General features: G+C 35.2%; 1 protein-coding gene and 1 pseudogene across 2 annotated transcripts; one reads left to right on the forward strand and one right to left on the reverse strand.

Annotated features, from left to right (window-relative positions):
• Positions 1-1,111: 1,111 nt before the first annotated feature.
• On the forward strand, positions 1,112-3,017 carry LOC143637692 (uncharacterized). The gene is made up of 5 exons (XM_077105021.1): positions 1,112-1,240; positions 1,640-2,061; positions 2,142-2,276; positions 2,351-2,506; positions 2,580-3,017. Exons 2-5 carry the CDS (start codon positions 1,642-1,644, stop codon positions 2,931-2,933), a joined length of 1,065 nt encoding a protein of 354 aa, XP_076961136.1. The 5' UTR covers positions 1,112-1,240; positions 1,640-1,641; the 3' UTR covers positions 2,934-3,017.
• A 5,229-nt stretch (positions 3,018-8,246) lies between these two features.
• Positions 8,247-14,789, reverse strand: LOC143637715 (general transcription and DNA repair factor IIH helicase/translocase subunit XPB1-like; annotated as a pseudogene). Its single transcript, XR_013154484.1, has 20 exons — positions 14,765-14,789; positions 14,626-14,672; positions 14,248-14,325; positions 13,382-13,550; positions 13,077-13,299; positions 12,916-12,972; positions 12,670-12,804; positions 12,493-12,573; positions 12,332-12,419; positions 11,929-12,266; positions 11,770-11,850; positions 11,487-11,675; positions 10,464-10,627; positions 10,311-10,383; positions 10,120-10,233; positions 9,939-10,019; positions 8,868-8,927; positions 8,693-8,776; positions 8,468-8,616; positions 8,247-8,371 (listed from the first exon to the last, which is right to left on the reverse strand). The product of XR_013154484.1 is annotated as a general transcription and DNA repair factor IIH helicase/translocase subunit XPB1-like (transcript).
• Between the last annotated feature and the right edge of the window lie 1,761 nt (positions 14,790-16,550).

The raw sequence follows: 16,550 nt of genomic DNA on the forward strand, positions 1-16,550 counted from the left end.
CTTTGAAATACATGGATGATTCCAATTCAATATCTAAACGAGAAAACATATATTATATACGTTTCTTTCTTTGTTAGTTAACTTGTTTTGTTTTATTTATTTATTTATTTATTATTATTATTATTTTTTTTTTATGTTTCATATTGTATTGAGAAATTAGAATAATGGCTTTGGGCTGGATGTTCGGTTGTGGGCTAAGATTGTAGCTTGTTGGTATTAATTGGGCTTAAGGAAGCTGAGTTATGGTTGCCAACTTCTTGGTGTATACACGAGAGAAGGTAAGTCAAATCAGATCACGGCTTTATACCTCTAGTCTTATAGGGCCTTCATTTAAAAGTAGGGGTTATGTATTTTGCAATTTTGAAAGTAGATATTTTTTTGAATTAATAACTAAGTGATATGCCATAAACAGTCATTAATCCAATGAAGAAAGTTGAGGGTTTGTTTTGTAAGTTTATTTTAATATAGATTATTCTAGAATAAGGTTGTCTTGTTTAACAAGTTAGGTTTGACTTGGAAAAGAAGTTCAATATATCTATAAATATGGTCTAGATTATTAGTTTTATGTGTGAGAGTCAAGACTCAAGAGGAGTCTCTTCTCCATATAAGTTTGATAAGTTCGTGATGTTCGTTTGTTAAGTTCGTTTGATTATATGAAAAGAGTCGAGGGTTGTCACCCCAAATATCCTGTGTTCGTTTGTTTGATAAGTTCGTTTGATCTGATTGTTTGATCCGTCTGGGCCAACATCGAAGACGATAAATTTTCATTCAATTCAAAATTGATTACAATATAAGTTGAGATTAACAAGTTACAAGAACGGGGATGGGAAATCAGAAACTCAGAGACGGGATGAGAAGAAGATAAAGAAAAAAAACTTATTCAAAACCAAACAAGTAAAAAACACCTCGATAAAAATTTGAGTAACTCGGTTTTTAATAAAATTTATATTTGTACGTAGATAAAGAAAAAACACACATCTTCACGATGTATAATGTATTTGAAATTTTGTAAAATTTTATATTTTAAAAGTTATACATAAAAAATGCCCATCTTCTCGTTCTTGTAATTTATTAATCTAAAATAGTCGTCCTGACTTAGTTTTATAAAGTATTTTAAAATGTAGGATTCCAGGGCTGACTGGCGAGCTTCTTGTCACATATTCTCTCTTTCTTTCAACTGCCATTAATCCCGCCGCCAGTCATCCCGCCGGCGAGCTGTTCTTCGCCGGAAACTGTTCAGGTACTTCCTTCTACTTCTTAGCTTCTTTATCCCAGCTTCATATTATTCAATTATTCACAATATTATGTCACTAATTGCTTGTTTACTTCATACCCTACTTGCATCCAAACCCTAGGGATTTTAACCTGTTTTTCACAAGCAAAATCATATTATTTGAAGTTAAAATCCAACCGTAATTACCCACATCACACCTGGTGGAAATTAAAAACCCTTTTACAATTAACTGTAGGCAAAACTCAAGGTGCACACCAAGTGTTTGATAAAATGCCACAATGAGAAAACACATGTTTTTCTGTTGAATATTAACTCATACCTGTACAAGATTGGATTTTTATGCTTATTTTCATAGAATTTGACCGACCCGGTTTTTTTTTTTTTTTTTTGATAATTTTTTTATAGAGATGAAGAGAATGATAGCATTAGGGTTTGAAGGATCAGCCAACAAGATCGGTGTCGGTGTCGTGACTCTAGACGGTACGATATTATCGAACCCACGTCACACTTACATCACCCCTCCCGGTCAGGGATTCCTCCCTCGGGAAACCGCACATCACCATCTAGAACACGTTCTTCCGTTAGTCAAAGAAGCTCTTGAAACCGCTCAAATCACGCTGAAAGATGTTAACTGTCTTTGTTACACCAAAGGTCCTGGAATGGGTGCGCCGTTGCAGGTTGCTGCCATTGTTGTACGCGTTCTTTCGCAGTTATGGAAGATTCCTATTGTGGGCGTGAATCACTGTGTTGCTCATATTGAAATGGGACGGGTTGTCACTGGCACTGATGATCCTGTTGTTCTTTATGTTAGTGGTGGAAACACGCAGGTAACTTCACAACTATTGTTATTATTATTTATATTACTGTTATTATCGTTATTGATTTTTTTTTTGTTTTTTATAATTAGGTAATTGCATACAGCGAGGGCAGATACCGAATTTTTGGGGAGACGATTGATATAGCAATTGGTAACTGCTTGGACCGATTTGCTAGGGTTTTAATGTTGTCAAATGATCCGAGTCCAGGGTACAACATCGAGCAGGTACGAGTTTGTGTATTCAACATATTAACTCTTGTTTAGATTTATGTATTGAAGATAAATTTTAATTTATTCAGCTTGCGAAAAAAGGAGAAAAGTTTATAGATCTTCCTTATGTCGTAAAAGGAATGGATGTGTCTTTTAGTGGAATATTAAGCTATATTGAAGCAGAGGCTGAACAAAAGCTTAAAAATGACGGGTGTACCCCTGCGGATTTATGCTACTCGTTGCAGGTAAACCAATAATCTATATGGCTACACAAACTATGATATAATGTTCATGAGTTAATTTAACCTTTGGTTTTAGGAAACGTTATTTGCTATGCTTGTTGAGATTACAGAACGAGCGATGGCTCACTGTGACAAGAAAGATGTGTTGATTGTTGGTGGTGTCGGGTGCAATGTGCGGTTGCAAGAGATGATGAAAGTTATGTGTGGTGAAAGGGGTGGGAAATTGTTTGCAACTGATGATAGGTATTGTATTGATAACGGAGCCATGATTGCATATACGGGTCTTCTTGAATATGCTCATGGAAATACGACTCCGTTTGAAGAATCGACTTTTACTCAGAGGTTTAGAACTGATGAAGTGTGGGCGGTTTGGAGAGATAATAAGAAGGATTCATCCAATGCCACTATAACACAAAACACGAGTAGCTAGGGATCGTTGGTGAACTGAATTGTCATATTTAAACCTATTCTTAAACTGATTGTTTCTCAATATGGAACTGATATTGTTTAGAATTGATTTTATGCTTATAATTTGTGGATTTATATGCTGGAAACTTGTGAGAAGCTTTGTGTAATATTCATGTAGCTGCATTTTCAATACAAAGTCAATTAGAATTATGATCTATGAAAACTGCACAAGCAACTTATGACCAAAACTCATTGGAGAAAATAGCGGTGACTATGCGATTACATAGTTGTTTTTCAATGGTTGCTTTTGATTTAGGTACTATGTTCATACATAGCGTTGCTTGAACAGGTAAGACAATGATGCAGGCTACAGAAACTCCCACTAATGACTTTCCGGCACCACAGGGTAAGACAATGATGCCAGATCTTGCTCTGCCTGCAAACGGGCCAAATGAGTTAACGGGTCAAACGGGCTCAAAGGTTTGGATATCATTGCAATACCGTTTCCAAACATCTTGCTGAGACTCTTTTCTTGATAAGGTCGTGGTTGTGCTTGCGGTTTTAGTTCCATCTCAAGGTCTGGATTGATCTGCAACATATTATTCAACCAAATAGTATGTCAATAAAAAGCCATGTCAGCAATCACCTCAAATGAAGACTTACGGTATCATTCCGAAAATCATATTCTTCCAACATCGGATAGTTTAGAACACTTGGCAAGCATTGTTGCTTTACACTTTCCACCTGTCAAGTAAGCTTGTTAAATCAACTTTACAGATTGAACAGACGTCTTTAAAAGACGGATCAAAGTCCCAAAGTCAAACAGATGAGAAAGTATACCTGAGCCGAATCAATTTCAAATGAATGAGCTTCTTTCTCTTCGGCTGCAGCCGCCAGCTGTGCTTCATTTAGCAGCTCATCATGTGTACCTTCAAGCTCACCAACTGATCTACTAACAGTGAAACCGTCTCCTCCCTGAACGATATAAAAAATTTAAACTTTATAATCAAGCATGTAGGGGTGGCAAATGTGATCCATGGGTTGTATTAAAATGTATATAATGGGTCAGAATGGGTCAAACTAAAAAAAGAAGAGAATTGAAACGGGTCAAAACGGGTTGACATTTCTTGATTTTTTTTATGGAACAAGAAAAACAGAGGAAACTTTTCATTTTTTAGTTTTTGATTTATATTTCGAGTTATGATTTTTTAATTAATTTTTTTGAATATTTTAATGAGGGGTTTTTGAAATCTCAACCCATTTTGACCTATTTCAAAAACCTCTCATTAAAAAATTCAAAAAAAATAATTAAAAAATCATAACTCGAAATATAAATCTAAAACTAAAAAAGTAAAAAAACTAAAAAGTTACCTCCGTTTTTCTCGTTCCATAAAAAAAATCAAAAAATGTCAACCCGTTTCAATCCTTTTTCTTTTTTTAGTTTGACCCATTATATACATTTTAATACAAACCATTCAACCCATGGGTCACATTTGCCACCCCTACATGCATGTAATTCAAACATTTGGCAATTAATCCACCATGAAACATAAACACATACCTCGTTTAAAATTCTCGCTCGTGATATCACTGGATCATCTAACAATCTCTTCAATACCTGAAAACAAGCATCAAAAAAGAGATTAATAATCAAATATTAAAATATCAACGAACGTCTGTTATTTCGATAAAAGAAAATTTTAACTATCTTGCCTCGGGAAAAGGAGACTCAACCAGATACCCGATTCTTCTTAAGCACAAGTTTTACTTTTCCATAATTTGCAGTAGACTCATGAATAAAATCAATCATCTCTTTCGGAAGCTTGGTTTTTGACAACTTGCTCAAAACAGAAATGATTGTTTCAGTTTCTAGGCCCACGGAAACAGCAGCGTACAGCGAATGCGCAGTGAGGTCGTATTCATGCATTGCTGCAGGCCTGCAAGTACAAAACGATCACATATCTTATATTAAGTTATTAACAACAATTCAACAAATGAAATATTAAGTTATTATTATTATTATTATTATTATTATTATTCTGTGAGCATTATATACCTGCAGACCGGTTCTGCAATAGCAATAAGAAAATCATACGCTTGTCTATACAACGGGGAGAAAGTCTCTAGAAAGATGCGACCGTCTGCGCAGGCCCATAACGGTCAATTGGCGTGGTCGGGTTTAAGTTCCAGCTTAGTATAATCTCTCTTCTTTCCCTTTCCCTCTCCATCACCTTAAATAAATCCAAAAACGTTCATTCGGTCAAGTAAACGTCAAAACTAAGAAACATATACACGCGCAGTGGCGGATCCAGGAATTTTGGCCAATGGGGTCCCGTTTTTTCGGTGTTTAGATTTTTCGGGTCAGTTGTTGTTCGGGTCGGCCGTCGTTTGGTTCGGGTCGAGGCGATGAACATAAATAAAACAATATGATGAAATACGATCGGTCCTCATTAGAATACACACAAAATTATCAACAAAATACAATGTAGATAACTTCAAAATCAATGTGAAATTATTAACAAAAAGTCCATGTTACATTCTACAAATAACAAACATAAATAGTCAAAGAATGAGCTTTGATATACTTCTTTTTGAATCAAAATCATCCCTTAGGATATGGATGTTAGTGCCTATTATATTCACAACTTTACGTTATGTTTGCGTAACCACTTCGAGATTTGTTTTGTCGATCTAAAACTGTGTAAAGCCATACAACTATTGCAGCTTCATAGACCCATATATACGTAGACATTTCAATTGATAAATGCTATATGAAAGTCTGCTTATGACCAACCTTCAATATCTGCCACTTTTAATCTTTCTAAACTCCAAAACTCCTTTAGCAAATAGCAAGTTAATAATACAATGACAAAAAACGAGCTCTAAATGAAAAAAAAGGGTAAACTCCAAAGCTCCTATGCTGGATCCAACAAAAGGTAAACTCCACTTGTTCTACTTATGGTCTTCTATCTCTGTGTCCGAATGTTGGTTATTTTAAAGCTCTAACTAGTAACTAATATTGAGTAGGATTTAAAAAAGGATGAAAAAATCATAGAAAATGGAGGGTTGGAAGACTTGAACTAGTGACCTTTGGGATACAAAACCAAGAATTTACCACCACACCACATTAGTATTGATAGCATGGGTTCCAACTCTTAATTTTTATGAGATCCATAAACAATTTAATATACCGCCTCTAGAAAATTTCTAAAAAACATTGGTGTCCCGGGACCCCGTTCTACACTACGTGGGTCCGCCCCTGTACACGCGTGGCCCGTAATATTTCCTAACCAGTTATGCAAGTACCATCACGGTCATCGTCATTGAAGCCGCCTTCATCATCAGAAGCTTGAGCCGTACGGTCTTCCTGTAGGGAAAGGTAACGTACAAACTAAGAAAATGTGCCAACTATGTGAATATAATTACGCTATGTTGTATATATAATTACGCTACTTGATTCGTACAGTTAGCAAATAACATTTAAACAATGCTAGGGTTTATTGTGAATAATAATAATAATAATAATAATAATAATAATAATAACCTTTGATGAGGATTTGATCCTCTTGTTAGGTCTGCTGCTGGTCTCACCTGTCAACAGTCAGAATAATAATAATAATAATAATAATAATAATAATTGAACGTTGATTTATTTAATAAAATTGGGAGTGTAGATACCGTGTCCCATTTATTTAGTTAAGTGTGGTGAAAGAAAGAGGCGGGATATTGGATTATACAAATTAATATATACATGATGGTGGTGGTGTGATATTTATAGGATAGGAAAACTTGGGGAAGAAGTTATTATATTTTGGTTGTTGATACTGTAATAATGGTGTATTTATAACATCGGTGTTATTTTAATGTTTTATAAGTTAGAACTAGCAAGCAAGTAGAGTTACAGGGGGGGTTCGGGTGATGGGTAAAAACCAGTTTATGTTTTTTTAGTTTTAAGCGAATTGAGATGCTATTAAAATAGATCGTTTTTTTAATTTTTGGAAGTAATTTCTTTGGTCGGAATGGGTTATGACCAGAATGGACTTCGGTTGAAATGAGTTTGTCTGATAGTTTTTTCCATTGCGGGTACCAAGGGGAGGTGGTAGAGGGGTGCGAGTGGCGGCAATCATTGGCGAAGCTTAGGGAGGGCCCGGGGTGGGCGCCCCCCAGTTTTTTTTTTGCGTAATGATGTAAATTTACTTGTTTTCGTTCAAAAATTTGTATATGTAGTGTAAATTTACCCGTTCTTGACCAAAAATATGAGCCTGACCCCCTTGTTTATGCATTTTTAATACATTTTGAGTCCCCCCCCTAACAAACTCACCCAAGCTTCACTACTGGAGACAATGGTGGCGGTATTGCGATGGTGGTAGTGGGAAAGATGATAACAATTTGTGGTGAAGGAGAGGGCGATAGAGGTCGTGGCGACTATGGTGATAGCGTTACTAAAGGAATGAATGTCAAATCGCTTAAAATAATCGTGTTTCTTTGAGGGGGAAATAAATTCTTTGAATTGGCACAATAAAAAATGGTAAGGCGAAACGTACTCACTTAATTAAAGTTAAATTAAAACTTCTCATATTCAACCTTTTGAAAAAATTTGTATTTTTAGTATGGTTTTCTTTTTAGAAAAAAGATCAAAAACAATTATTTTTAGAAAAATGATAAAAAAAATGTAATTTAAAAATAAATAAATACACATTTTTCAGTAAGAAAAAAAACTTTAAAAGGCTTTCTCTATAAAAATTCAAAAACTATTTCAAAAATATTTATTTCTTTAGCTAGTATTTTCACTTTTCACAGAGTATTTTAGAAATATACGTGTAGTGTTTTTATAAAAACGATATAAACTGGAAATTAGTTTCGGTGGTCGCAGAGGCATTGACAACTGTGAAGAATAGTCGGGACAGCGGCAATGAGGCAAGGCAGTGGGTGTGCCATGGTGTTGGCAGTGGAGGCGACTATGATGGTGGGTGGCCGCGGTCTTGGCTTTGGGGGTGGCGTTGATTTGTTTGAACCCATTTTAAAATAGCAAAAGCTTTATCAGTAACCTGTGTTGACCCATTGTATAAGTATAATTTGAGTTAACCTGGATAAATCAATGGCAAAGTCTTTTTTACCCATAAATCCATAATACATATATTCAATATAGAGTTTTGATAATTAAAGTTCTTTGAAATCCCAGTCTGGGTACATATTGTACTTGTTACATGTGTCGGAAACGAAAAACCACAGAACCGTTACACGCGTATAAGTTTCATTTTTATGTATGTTTGAACTCAAATAAACCGCCTTTGTAGAGCATACCATTCATGAAGACACGCCATGCCAACGCAAGAAACTAAACAAGCCTTGTGACATATTCAATCGTACCCTGCTCATACAAAACGTTTCTTGAACAGTTGATGTCGTTTTGCTGGATCCTTAGGCTTGCTCTTTCCAACCATTCCTTTTTGCCCGGTCCTGTCAAAAACAACACGTCAACAACGTTACCATTTCTACGCTCAATTGCAATAATAAGTTATCATCGATCCCAATTTGAAGACATACGTCACATACCTGAACTCGTGATAAACCATCCCTTTAGCTCCTGACATGGCACTCATAGACCCCAAGCGGCGACGTGCTTGGGCCTTTTGAAGTGCTATGTCATCGGTATCTTCTTCAAGTATTTCCAAACCTACTGCATCATCTCCAGCACTTAACACCTATCATAAAACCAATCAGTCAGTACCTGTTTTGACCCGTACACACCCATTATAAAAGGAGAGAAAGACACAAAACCTTCCCGAGGAGAGAAAGTTGATCTTCTAGACGATGATAGCTCAACTCTGACCCTGCATCCGGTGGAGGCAGGCCTGTAATCACCTGTTAATCACAAAAAAGAACCAACTCCCATTTTTATTGCCATCTTGTGGGTCTATTCATAATAGTAACTATGAAATATTATTATTATTACCTTAAAACTATAACCTTGATCGATTAGAAATTGCTGCCGCTTCGTTGAGTAATACATTTCCTGCGTTAACAAGGTTAATTAATCCTTAATATAATAAACAAAATCAATAGTTGTGCCACATGGCACTTACTTGGCCCATTTTAAAGAATCATAAACTTCTTTAAAATTATATCTTGATAGAAAAACTGCTGAATGATAAAATTACTATGTAACTATTAACTTTTCACTTTACATAAATAGTTAAGTGATATTTGAAAGACGTAATAATGTCAAATTTATTTAATTGTATTGGTTTTTGAAGTTGGGATTTTCGTTCAAACATGTAAAAAATTATTTACTTAAATCAATTTTTGACCCACTAATATGCCACTCCAAACAGATTATGTTACACAGCCACAATAACCTTACCTAAGACACTAGATCATAAAACGATTTATAGAAAATTAATAAAGTAATACCATAATAAAAATTTTCTAAATCATAAAACAATTTAGAAAATTAGTTTTTTTTTAACTAGTAACAAACTTTAGCTATTCACAACCCGTTTTACCCATTTTACCTGTTACTTTTAGCAAAAAGATGTATTTTGAGTATTTGCCCTGTTTATAAGTAAGCGTGCCCGAATTGATACTAATGTTCTCTAATAGCAGGCAAAATATATAGGTCAGGTTGGTTTGTGTCGGCCACTGCAATAACTAAGAACGGGTTTGGTTGGTACGAGTTCGGGTCACGACTGGTCACGAAAAACATACTAAGTGAAGAAATAACTATATAGACAAATGGAGGTTCCTCCCTTTTTTATATATAAACGCATACCGACATACGTGCACTTTAAGTTATATTGTACAACATGAGATCATTATATAGACATGTGATAGTTGATATTTTTACCGTTTTAAGTTTGTAAATTATAATTGTAATTTCATTTTGTACTTATTTAATGTAATACACAACTTTATCTATCAATCTTTTTTCATTTATAGAGTTATAACTTATATAATTATAATTATCCAACCCTTGTATCACACGGATATCTAACCTAGTTAGCACTTAATAATAATATAATATTACCTGTGTATCTGTAGATACTAGAGAGTAGAAAAAGGCGTTGTATTCCTCTTTTCCTCCGGCCATTCTATCCTGTAGACGACCCTGTACTCCAAAAACAGAATAAAAAGGTCCTTTATTATTAGTTTTCACAAAAAATAGAAAAACATGTAAATTGTTAGGCATGATAATAACTTAAAAGTACCTTTGCCCTGAGAATACGTCCAAGACGTTGGGCTTCTTGACGCCTCGAACCAGCATGTGATGAAATTTGAATAATCACATTTGCTTCAGGTATATCAATCGAATTATCACCAACCTACAGCATTTAATAATACACGCAAATAATGTTGTAATACATGTTTCTTTACCAAAATGGCTTTTTAGAAGCTGTACCTTTGAGAGGAACACAGTATTGACATCCTTGCTGGTTTTGAAAGCCTCTAATATCTTTGTTCTTTCAACATGGCTGCAAACAAAATACAATACGTAAAGCATACGTAAGACGAATAACTATTTTTATTTTTTTAACTAAAAGCCGGAAAGAACCTTGTGGCACCATAAATCATCGGCTTGCGAAGTTTCATTGCATATTCAGTGAGTGCAAAAAGATTGTCAGCAAAACCAATAATCTTATCGCCACGTTGCTGCTCATGAAACCGAATAAGAAACTCGCAAGCTCTAAACTTGTTAGGGTTCATCACATATAGTGCCTGCAGTCAAGGAAAAACATAAACAATTGTTGAGATCTTTTGCAGTCACAGACGGGTTTAGGGTGAAGGAAGTTTTGTTTCACTTGGACATTGTGTTTTACTTATTAATTTGTAGAAGGAAAGTGAGATTTGTGTTTTAAGTTTCGTTTGAAATTAGTATACTTTTACTCTTAAGAAAATATATATTAATATGCCACTCCCATTTTGGTGGGGTAGTAAGGTGGTTAAGGTGTGAAATAGGAGGTCATCGGTTCAAACCCTATAAAGTGCAAAATTTTAGTTGTTAAAAAAAGCATATTAATATAATGGCTACTTGGCTAGTAATAGAGACTATTAATTTTAGACTTGTAGCATGTGAGGAAAATATGACAAGCAAAGTCATGACGCATGCGACACGTGTCACGTATGTATCACTCGCATAGATAATGTTTAAGATCATACTCATGGGATATAAACATGCAATGAGCAAAGTAAAGTACACACATGCCCGAATTTATAACTCTAGCATAGTTTTTTTAGCATGACTACAAAGATATCAAAATGATTAGTTTTCATAACTTTCTCTAATAATCAATAGTTTTAGAGCTTTAATTATGATTATATCAAAGAATTGGACACACATAATCTATAGTTTAGAGGTTGTACAAAACTGGATTTTGGGAGAAAGAAAATCAAAAATGACTCATTCCAAGCATTAAGGACTAAAAAACCTGCCACTAAAGAAAAATAATCTCCGTTTTAAAACCGATTTCAATCCAGTCTGGTTCATTTTAATCGATCTCAAACCGATTTTAAACTGGCAAATCGGATTAAATTCAAACATAAACATAACAACAATACACTTTGTAAAACATAATACCTGTTTCTTCTTAGAATTTTCCTTCTTTAAATATTCAGCAAAAAACTCTTTGGTCATCGGGCACCACACTTCAGCACATTGTACATTTGCAATAAATCCACCTTTGACCAAATCCAACCAATTTGCTTCATACAACTTTGGACCGATTAGAAAATTTAAATCTGTAATTCTTTCATCCTCTCTTAACAAGTGTAGCTGAAAGATTAAATAGTTATTAATTTCCACATCAGACAAAAAATAATAAAAGAATTTCATATATACAGCTTATTAAACAATTGAAAAGCATACCAGTAAGTCCAAGCTTGCAATGAGATTTAGTGATGCTAATGACTTTACGAAACATGTGTGCAGGGACCACGTGCACCTGAACAACCGACACAACCAAATTAGCAGTCCGGTTTCACATGGTTAAGATGATAAAGCACACATGAAATTTTCATGCCTCATCCATGAGTAGCAAACCCCATTCCTGGTTTCTTATTTCCTCAATGATCTTTTCAGATTCTTCTGATCGTTTCCCGCCAAAAGCAACCATGTTGTAAGTTGTTACCACGACTCCAGCGTTTCCACGAAATCTTTCTTTGCTATCGGATGTAAACCGACAAATGTGTTCGTCCCGTATGTTTGACCAAAGCTTGAATTGAAAAGCCCATTGGTCAACCGAAACAGCATTTGTTGCTAAGCAGAGGCAACTTTTCTATATTCTGCAGGCTGCAGAAACTCCCACTAATGACTTTCCAGCACCACAGGGTAAGACAATGATGCCAGATCTTGCTCTGCCTGCATATGGGTCAAACGAATTAACGGGTCAAATGGATTCAAAGGTTAGGATATTATTGCAATACCATTTCCAAACATCTTGCTAAGACTCTTCTCTTGATAAGGTCGTGGTTGTGCTTGGGGTTTCAATTCCATATCAAGGTCTGGATTGATCTGCAATGTAAGGTTCAACCAATAGTATGTCAATAACAAGCCATGTCAATAGTCAGCTCAAATGAAAACTTACAGTATCATTGCGAAAATCATATTCTTCCAACATGGGATAGTTTAAAGCATTTGGCAAGCATCTCTGCTTTACATTTTCCACCTATCAAGTAAGTTTGTTGAATCAACTTTAAATATTAAACAGATGTCACCAAAAGACGGGTCAGAGTCCTAAAGTAAAGCAGATGAGAAAGTATACCTGAGCAGAATCAATTTCAAATGAATGAGCTTCTTTCTCTTCAGCTGCAGCTGCCAGCTGTGCTTCATTTAGCAACTCATCATGTGTACCTTCAAGCTCGCCGGTTGATCTACTAACAGTGAATCCATCTCCTCCCTGAATGTGAAAACTTAGATCAACATCAACGCCATAAAACACTGGACGAACTAAAAAAATGGAAACTTTTTAACATTTGGCAACTAATTCCCCTGAAACATAAAGACATACCTCATTGAAAACCCTCGCTCGTGATATCACTTCATCACTTAACAACCTTTTCAATACCTGTAAACAAAATCAAACAAGAAATTAATAATCAGATATCAATAGCTGTTATTTAATACCAAAAAGGAGCAAATGAAAGTGAAAGAAAGGTTGAGCTATCTTGCCTCGGGGAAAGGAGATTCAACTAGATACCGATTCTTCTTAAGTACCAGTTTTACTTTTCCATAATTTGCTGTAGACTCGTGAATAAAGTCAATCATCTCTTTCGGAAGCTTGGTTTTTGAAAGCTTGTTCAAAACAGCAATGATTGTTTCAGTCTCTAGACCCACGGAAACAGCAGCATAAAGTGAATGTGGAGTGAGGTTGTATTCATGCATTGATTCAGGCCTGCAAGCACAAAGCATCTCACATTGTATATTAACAAATTCAATATTATGTTATTAACTACCACTAAGATGTGCATGTATACCTGCAGACAGGTTCTGCTATAGCAATAAGAAAATCATATGCTTGTTTATACAATGGCGAGAAAGTTTCAAGAAAGATTCGACCGTCTGCACAGGCCCATAACGGTCGATTGGCGTGGTTGGGTTTAAGCACCAGCTTAGTAAAATCTCTCTTCTTTCCCTCTCCGTCACCTTAAATAAATCCAAAAGCGTTCATTCGGTCAACTCAAAAGTCAAAACTAAGAAACATATATACACACGTAGGGCTGTAAACGAACCAAATGTTCAGTGAACAGTTCGTTAATCATTCGCCGGGAAGTCCGTTTACCTTTGTTTGTTAGATAAATGAACAGACATGAGCAGAGGTTGTGTTCGTTCATTTATGTTCGTTTGCATTCGTTAGTTAGAGGTTTGTTTCACATTTTTAAAATATTTTATTTGTAATAAACAACCTAATATTTCAAACTTATAATGCTATTGTTTATGTTCAGTTTGTTTCGTTAATTGTTTACTTTTTAAAGTTTGCTTTAACTAACAGCAAATCTAACTTGTGTTTCGTTTACAATATCAGAATAAAACCGCCGATGGGGGATGATTATGTTTATGATGATTATCACAAGTCCTTAACTTTATATTTAATTAAGGTGATTATGTCTAATGTTTTGGATTAAGAATGTTGCTTCTTTTTCTTAAACAACAGATGTTCATGAACAAGTTCAATTCCCTAACGAACAAACCCAACCAAGACTTTCCATTCGGTTAGCATTCGTGAACAAGTTTAACTTTAAACGAACCAACACGAACAAGGCTTCTTTCGGTAAGATTCATTTCGTTTAGAACCCTATTAACACACAGCCCATACTGTTTCCTAATTAGTTAAAACAAGTACCATCGCGGTCATCGTCATTGAAGCCTTCTTCAATATAATAGCATCTTCATCCTCAAAAGCTTGAGCCCTATGGTCCTCCTGCATAATAACACACGTATCCATTCAATTGAGCCCTAATTTCTGTTCCGACCCGACCGAAACCAAAAGAACCCTTTCTTTAATTGACCCGTTCCGACCCTAACTGTTTCAACCCGGCCCGACCCTTTTGCCAACTTATCCTATATTGTATTCACATTCCGTTTGAACCCTAATTTGAGAAACTACAATTAATTAAGCAATCCATATTATTTGGCCTAATTGATTTAACAGTCACTGGTATACAATAATTAACCTAATTTACTACAAGGGTTTGTTGTGAATAATAATAATAATAATAACCTTGGATGATGGTTTGTTCCTCTTATTAGGTCTCCCACTGTGTTCACCTGTCAACAATCAATCACATAAACATTTACATACAATCGTTCGTTTTGCAATTTGATCATAGTAATAATAATCAAATTGGGGGTATATATACCGTGTCCCATGATCGGATCTGTGGACTGAATCCGACAATACGTGTGTATATAATCGAAGAAGAAGATGATGAAGATTTTGTTAATAAGTTAAAATGGTATCGCAGATAGATTAATTACAAGAATACTAGACTGGATTTTCTTTATATGCATACATATAGACTCGCTTGAGTCGGTGTTGCTTGACTTGTGCGTTACTACGGTGGTTGTGTACAAAACCCGAACCGACAACCTCGCAAGCCTAACTTAAATCCTTCTGTGTCAATATCTGCCCAAAATGTCACTAACCCCAGTCTCCTACTACTAAAAGCTTTTGTTACGGTTTCTAAATACATATTAGAGTAAAGTGGGATTTTCGTCCCAGTGGTTTGCTTAGTTTTGCCGTTTTCGTCCAAAATAATTTTCTTGTCTTTTATGTCCTTGTGGTTTAATTTTCTTGTCATTTTAGTCCAATTAACTAACTCCGTTGATTGACTTCTGTTAAATGAGGATATGTATGTCTTTTTAGGTGTATTAATTTTTAACCCCATTTATAGATTAGATTACGTTATACAATAAAAAAATATATGTGTATATATATATATATGGGACCCACCCGATAATCATCTTCATCAAAATCTTAAAAGCACCACCATCACCTGTCAGCCACCTGCTGGAGATTGTTTTTCCGACTGTCAAATGACTATTTTGTTTGATTACCATCTTTGCTTGATTACACCGCATATTTTCAATTATCATCGTCAACCGGCCACCAAATCAATCGACTACCATCACACCACCGATGATTACAAAATCATATCAAGATTTGTGTCATGTCAAACTTGTGATGGTAGTCGATTGATTTGGTGTCCGCTTGACGATGGTAATCGAAAATGCGCGGTGTAATCAAGCAGAGATGGTAATCAAACAAAATAGTTATTTGGTAGGGAAGGTGAGATTATCATTTCGATTACACCACATATTCTAGTCGGGAAGACAAGACCGTCATTAGCGGCAATGTTCAACATGACACAAATCTTGATATGATTTTGTGTTGAACAAGCAGGGCCTACTGCTAGTTTTAAATTCAAAAATAGATAAATAATTTTTTATTAGTATGGGTATTATGGTAATTTTACACTAACTTAACAGAAGTCAACTAATGGAGTTAGTGAATTTGACCAAAATGACAAGAAGATAAACCACAAGGACAATAATGACAGTAAAAAATTCTTTTTGGACGAAATGGCAAAACTAAGCAAACCATACGAACGAAAACACTATACTCTGCAAGTTAGTATATTTTAATTTATATATCTTTTTCAACTAAAGAAATTAGAAATATAAAGACTAAAAATTTAGTAAATTGGAATATTATTGTACTACCCAAAAACAAAGAAAAAGAAAATGTTTTTATTGTGCTTCATACTTCATAGAAGCATCCAAGCCATGTCCTCATGCTTGTCTTCCTTACGTCACCATTCTTAGATGTTTTCGTTTGGTAGTTCACTTAGCATGTTGCCTCATTTTCCTCTTCTTAGGGACGGTTGTAACCCTATTAGGCAACTTTTTTTTGTTGAAAGACGCCCAAGGCGTTTAATGTCATGTTAGCGTATGAAACACCACCTCGCTCCAAGCAAAAAGGGCGTTAAAGTGTGTTAGTTAAAACTTATTGTCTGCCTAACGGAGCGATATGCACCTTTTAGTTGGCCAACGACACATAGCCTTAAAGGTCTTAGGATTTCTGATTGAATGGTATGCATGAATATTATTTTAAATCAAGTCGACTTCTACAGGCTCTTAGATCAT

This window comes from Bidens hawaiensis, unplaced genomic scaffold, assembly GCF_021521415.1.
Source record: "Bidens hawaiensis isolate Kalapana, Puna unplaced genomic scaffold, B.hawaiensis_p1.1 tig00008376_1, whole genome shotgun sequence".
NCBI lineage: Eukaryota > Viridiplantae > Streptophyta > Magnoliopsida > Asterales > Asteraceae > Bidens > Bidens hawaiensis.

Bases quoted from the DNA above. Each gene is read 5' to 3' on its own strand.
- LOC143637692 (XM_077105021.1), top strand. From the start codon at position 1,642: ATGAAGAGAATGATAGCATTAGGGTTTGAAGGATCAGCCAACAAGATC. The intron at 2,062-2,141 runs GTAACTTCACAA...TTTTATAATTAG, and splicing joins TTAGTGGTGGAAACACGCAG to GTAATTGCATACAGCGAGGG. The intron at 2,507-2,579 runs GTAAACCAATAA...CTTTGGTTTTAG, and splicing joins ATTTATGCTACTCGTTGCAG to GAAACGTTATTTGCTATGCT.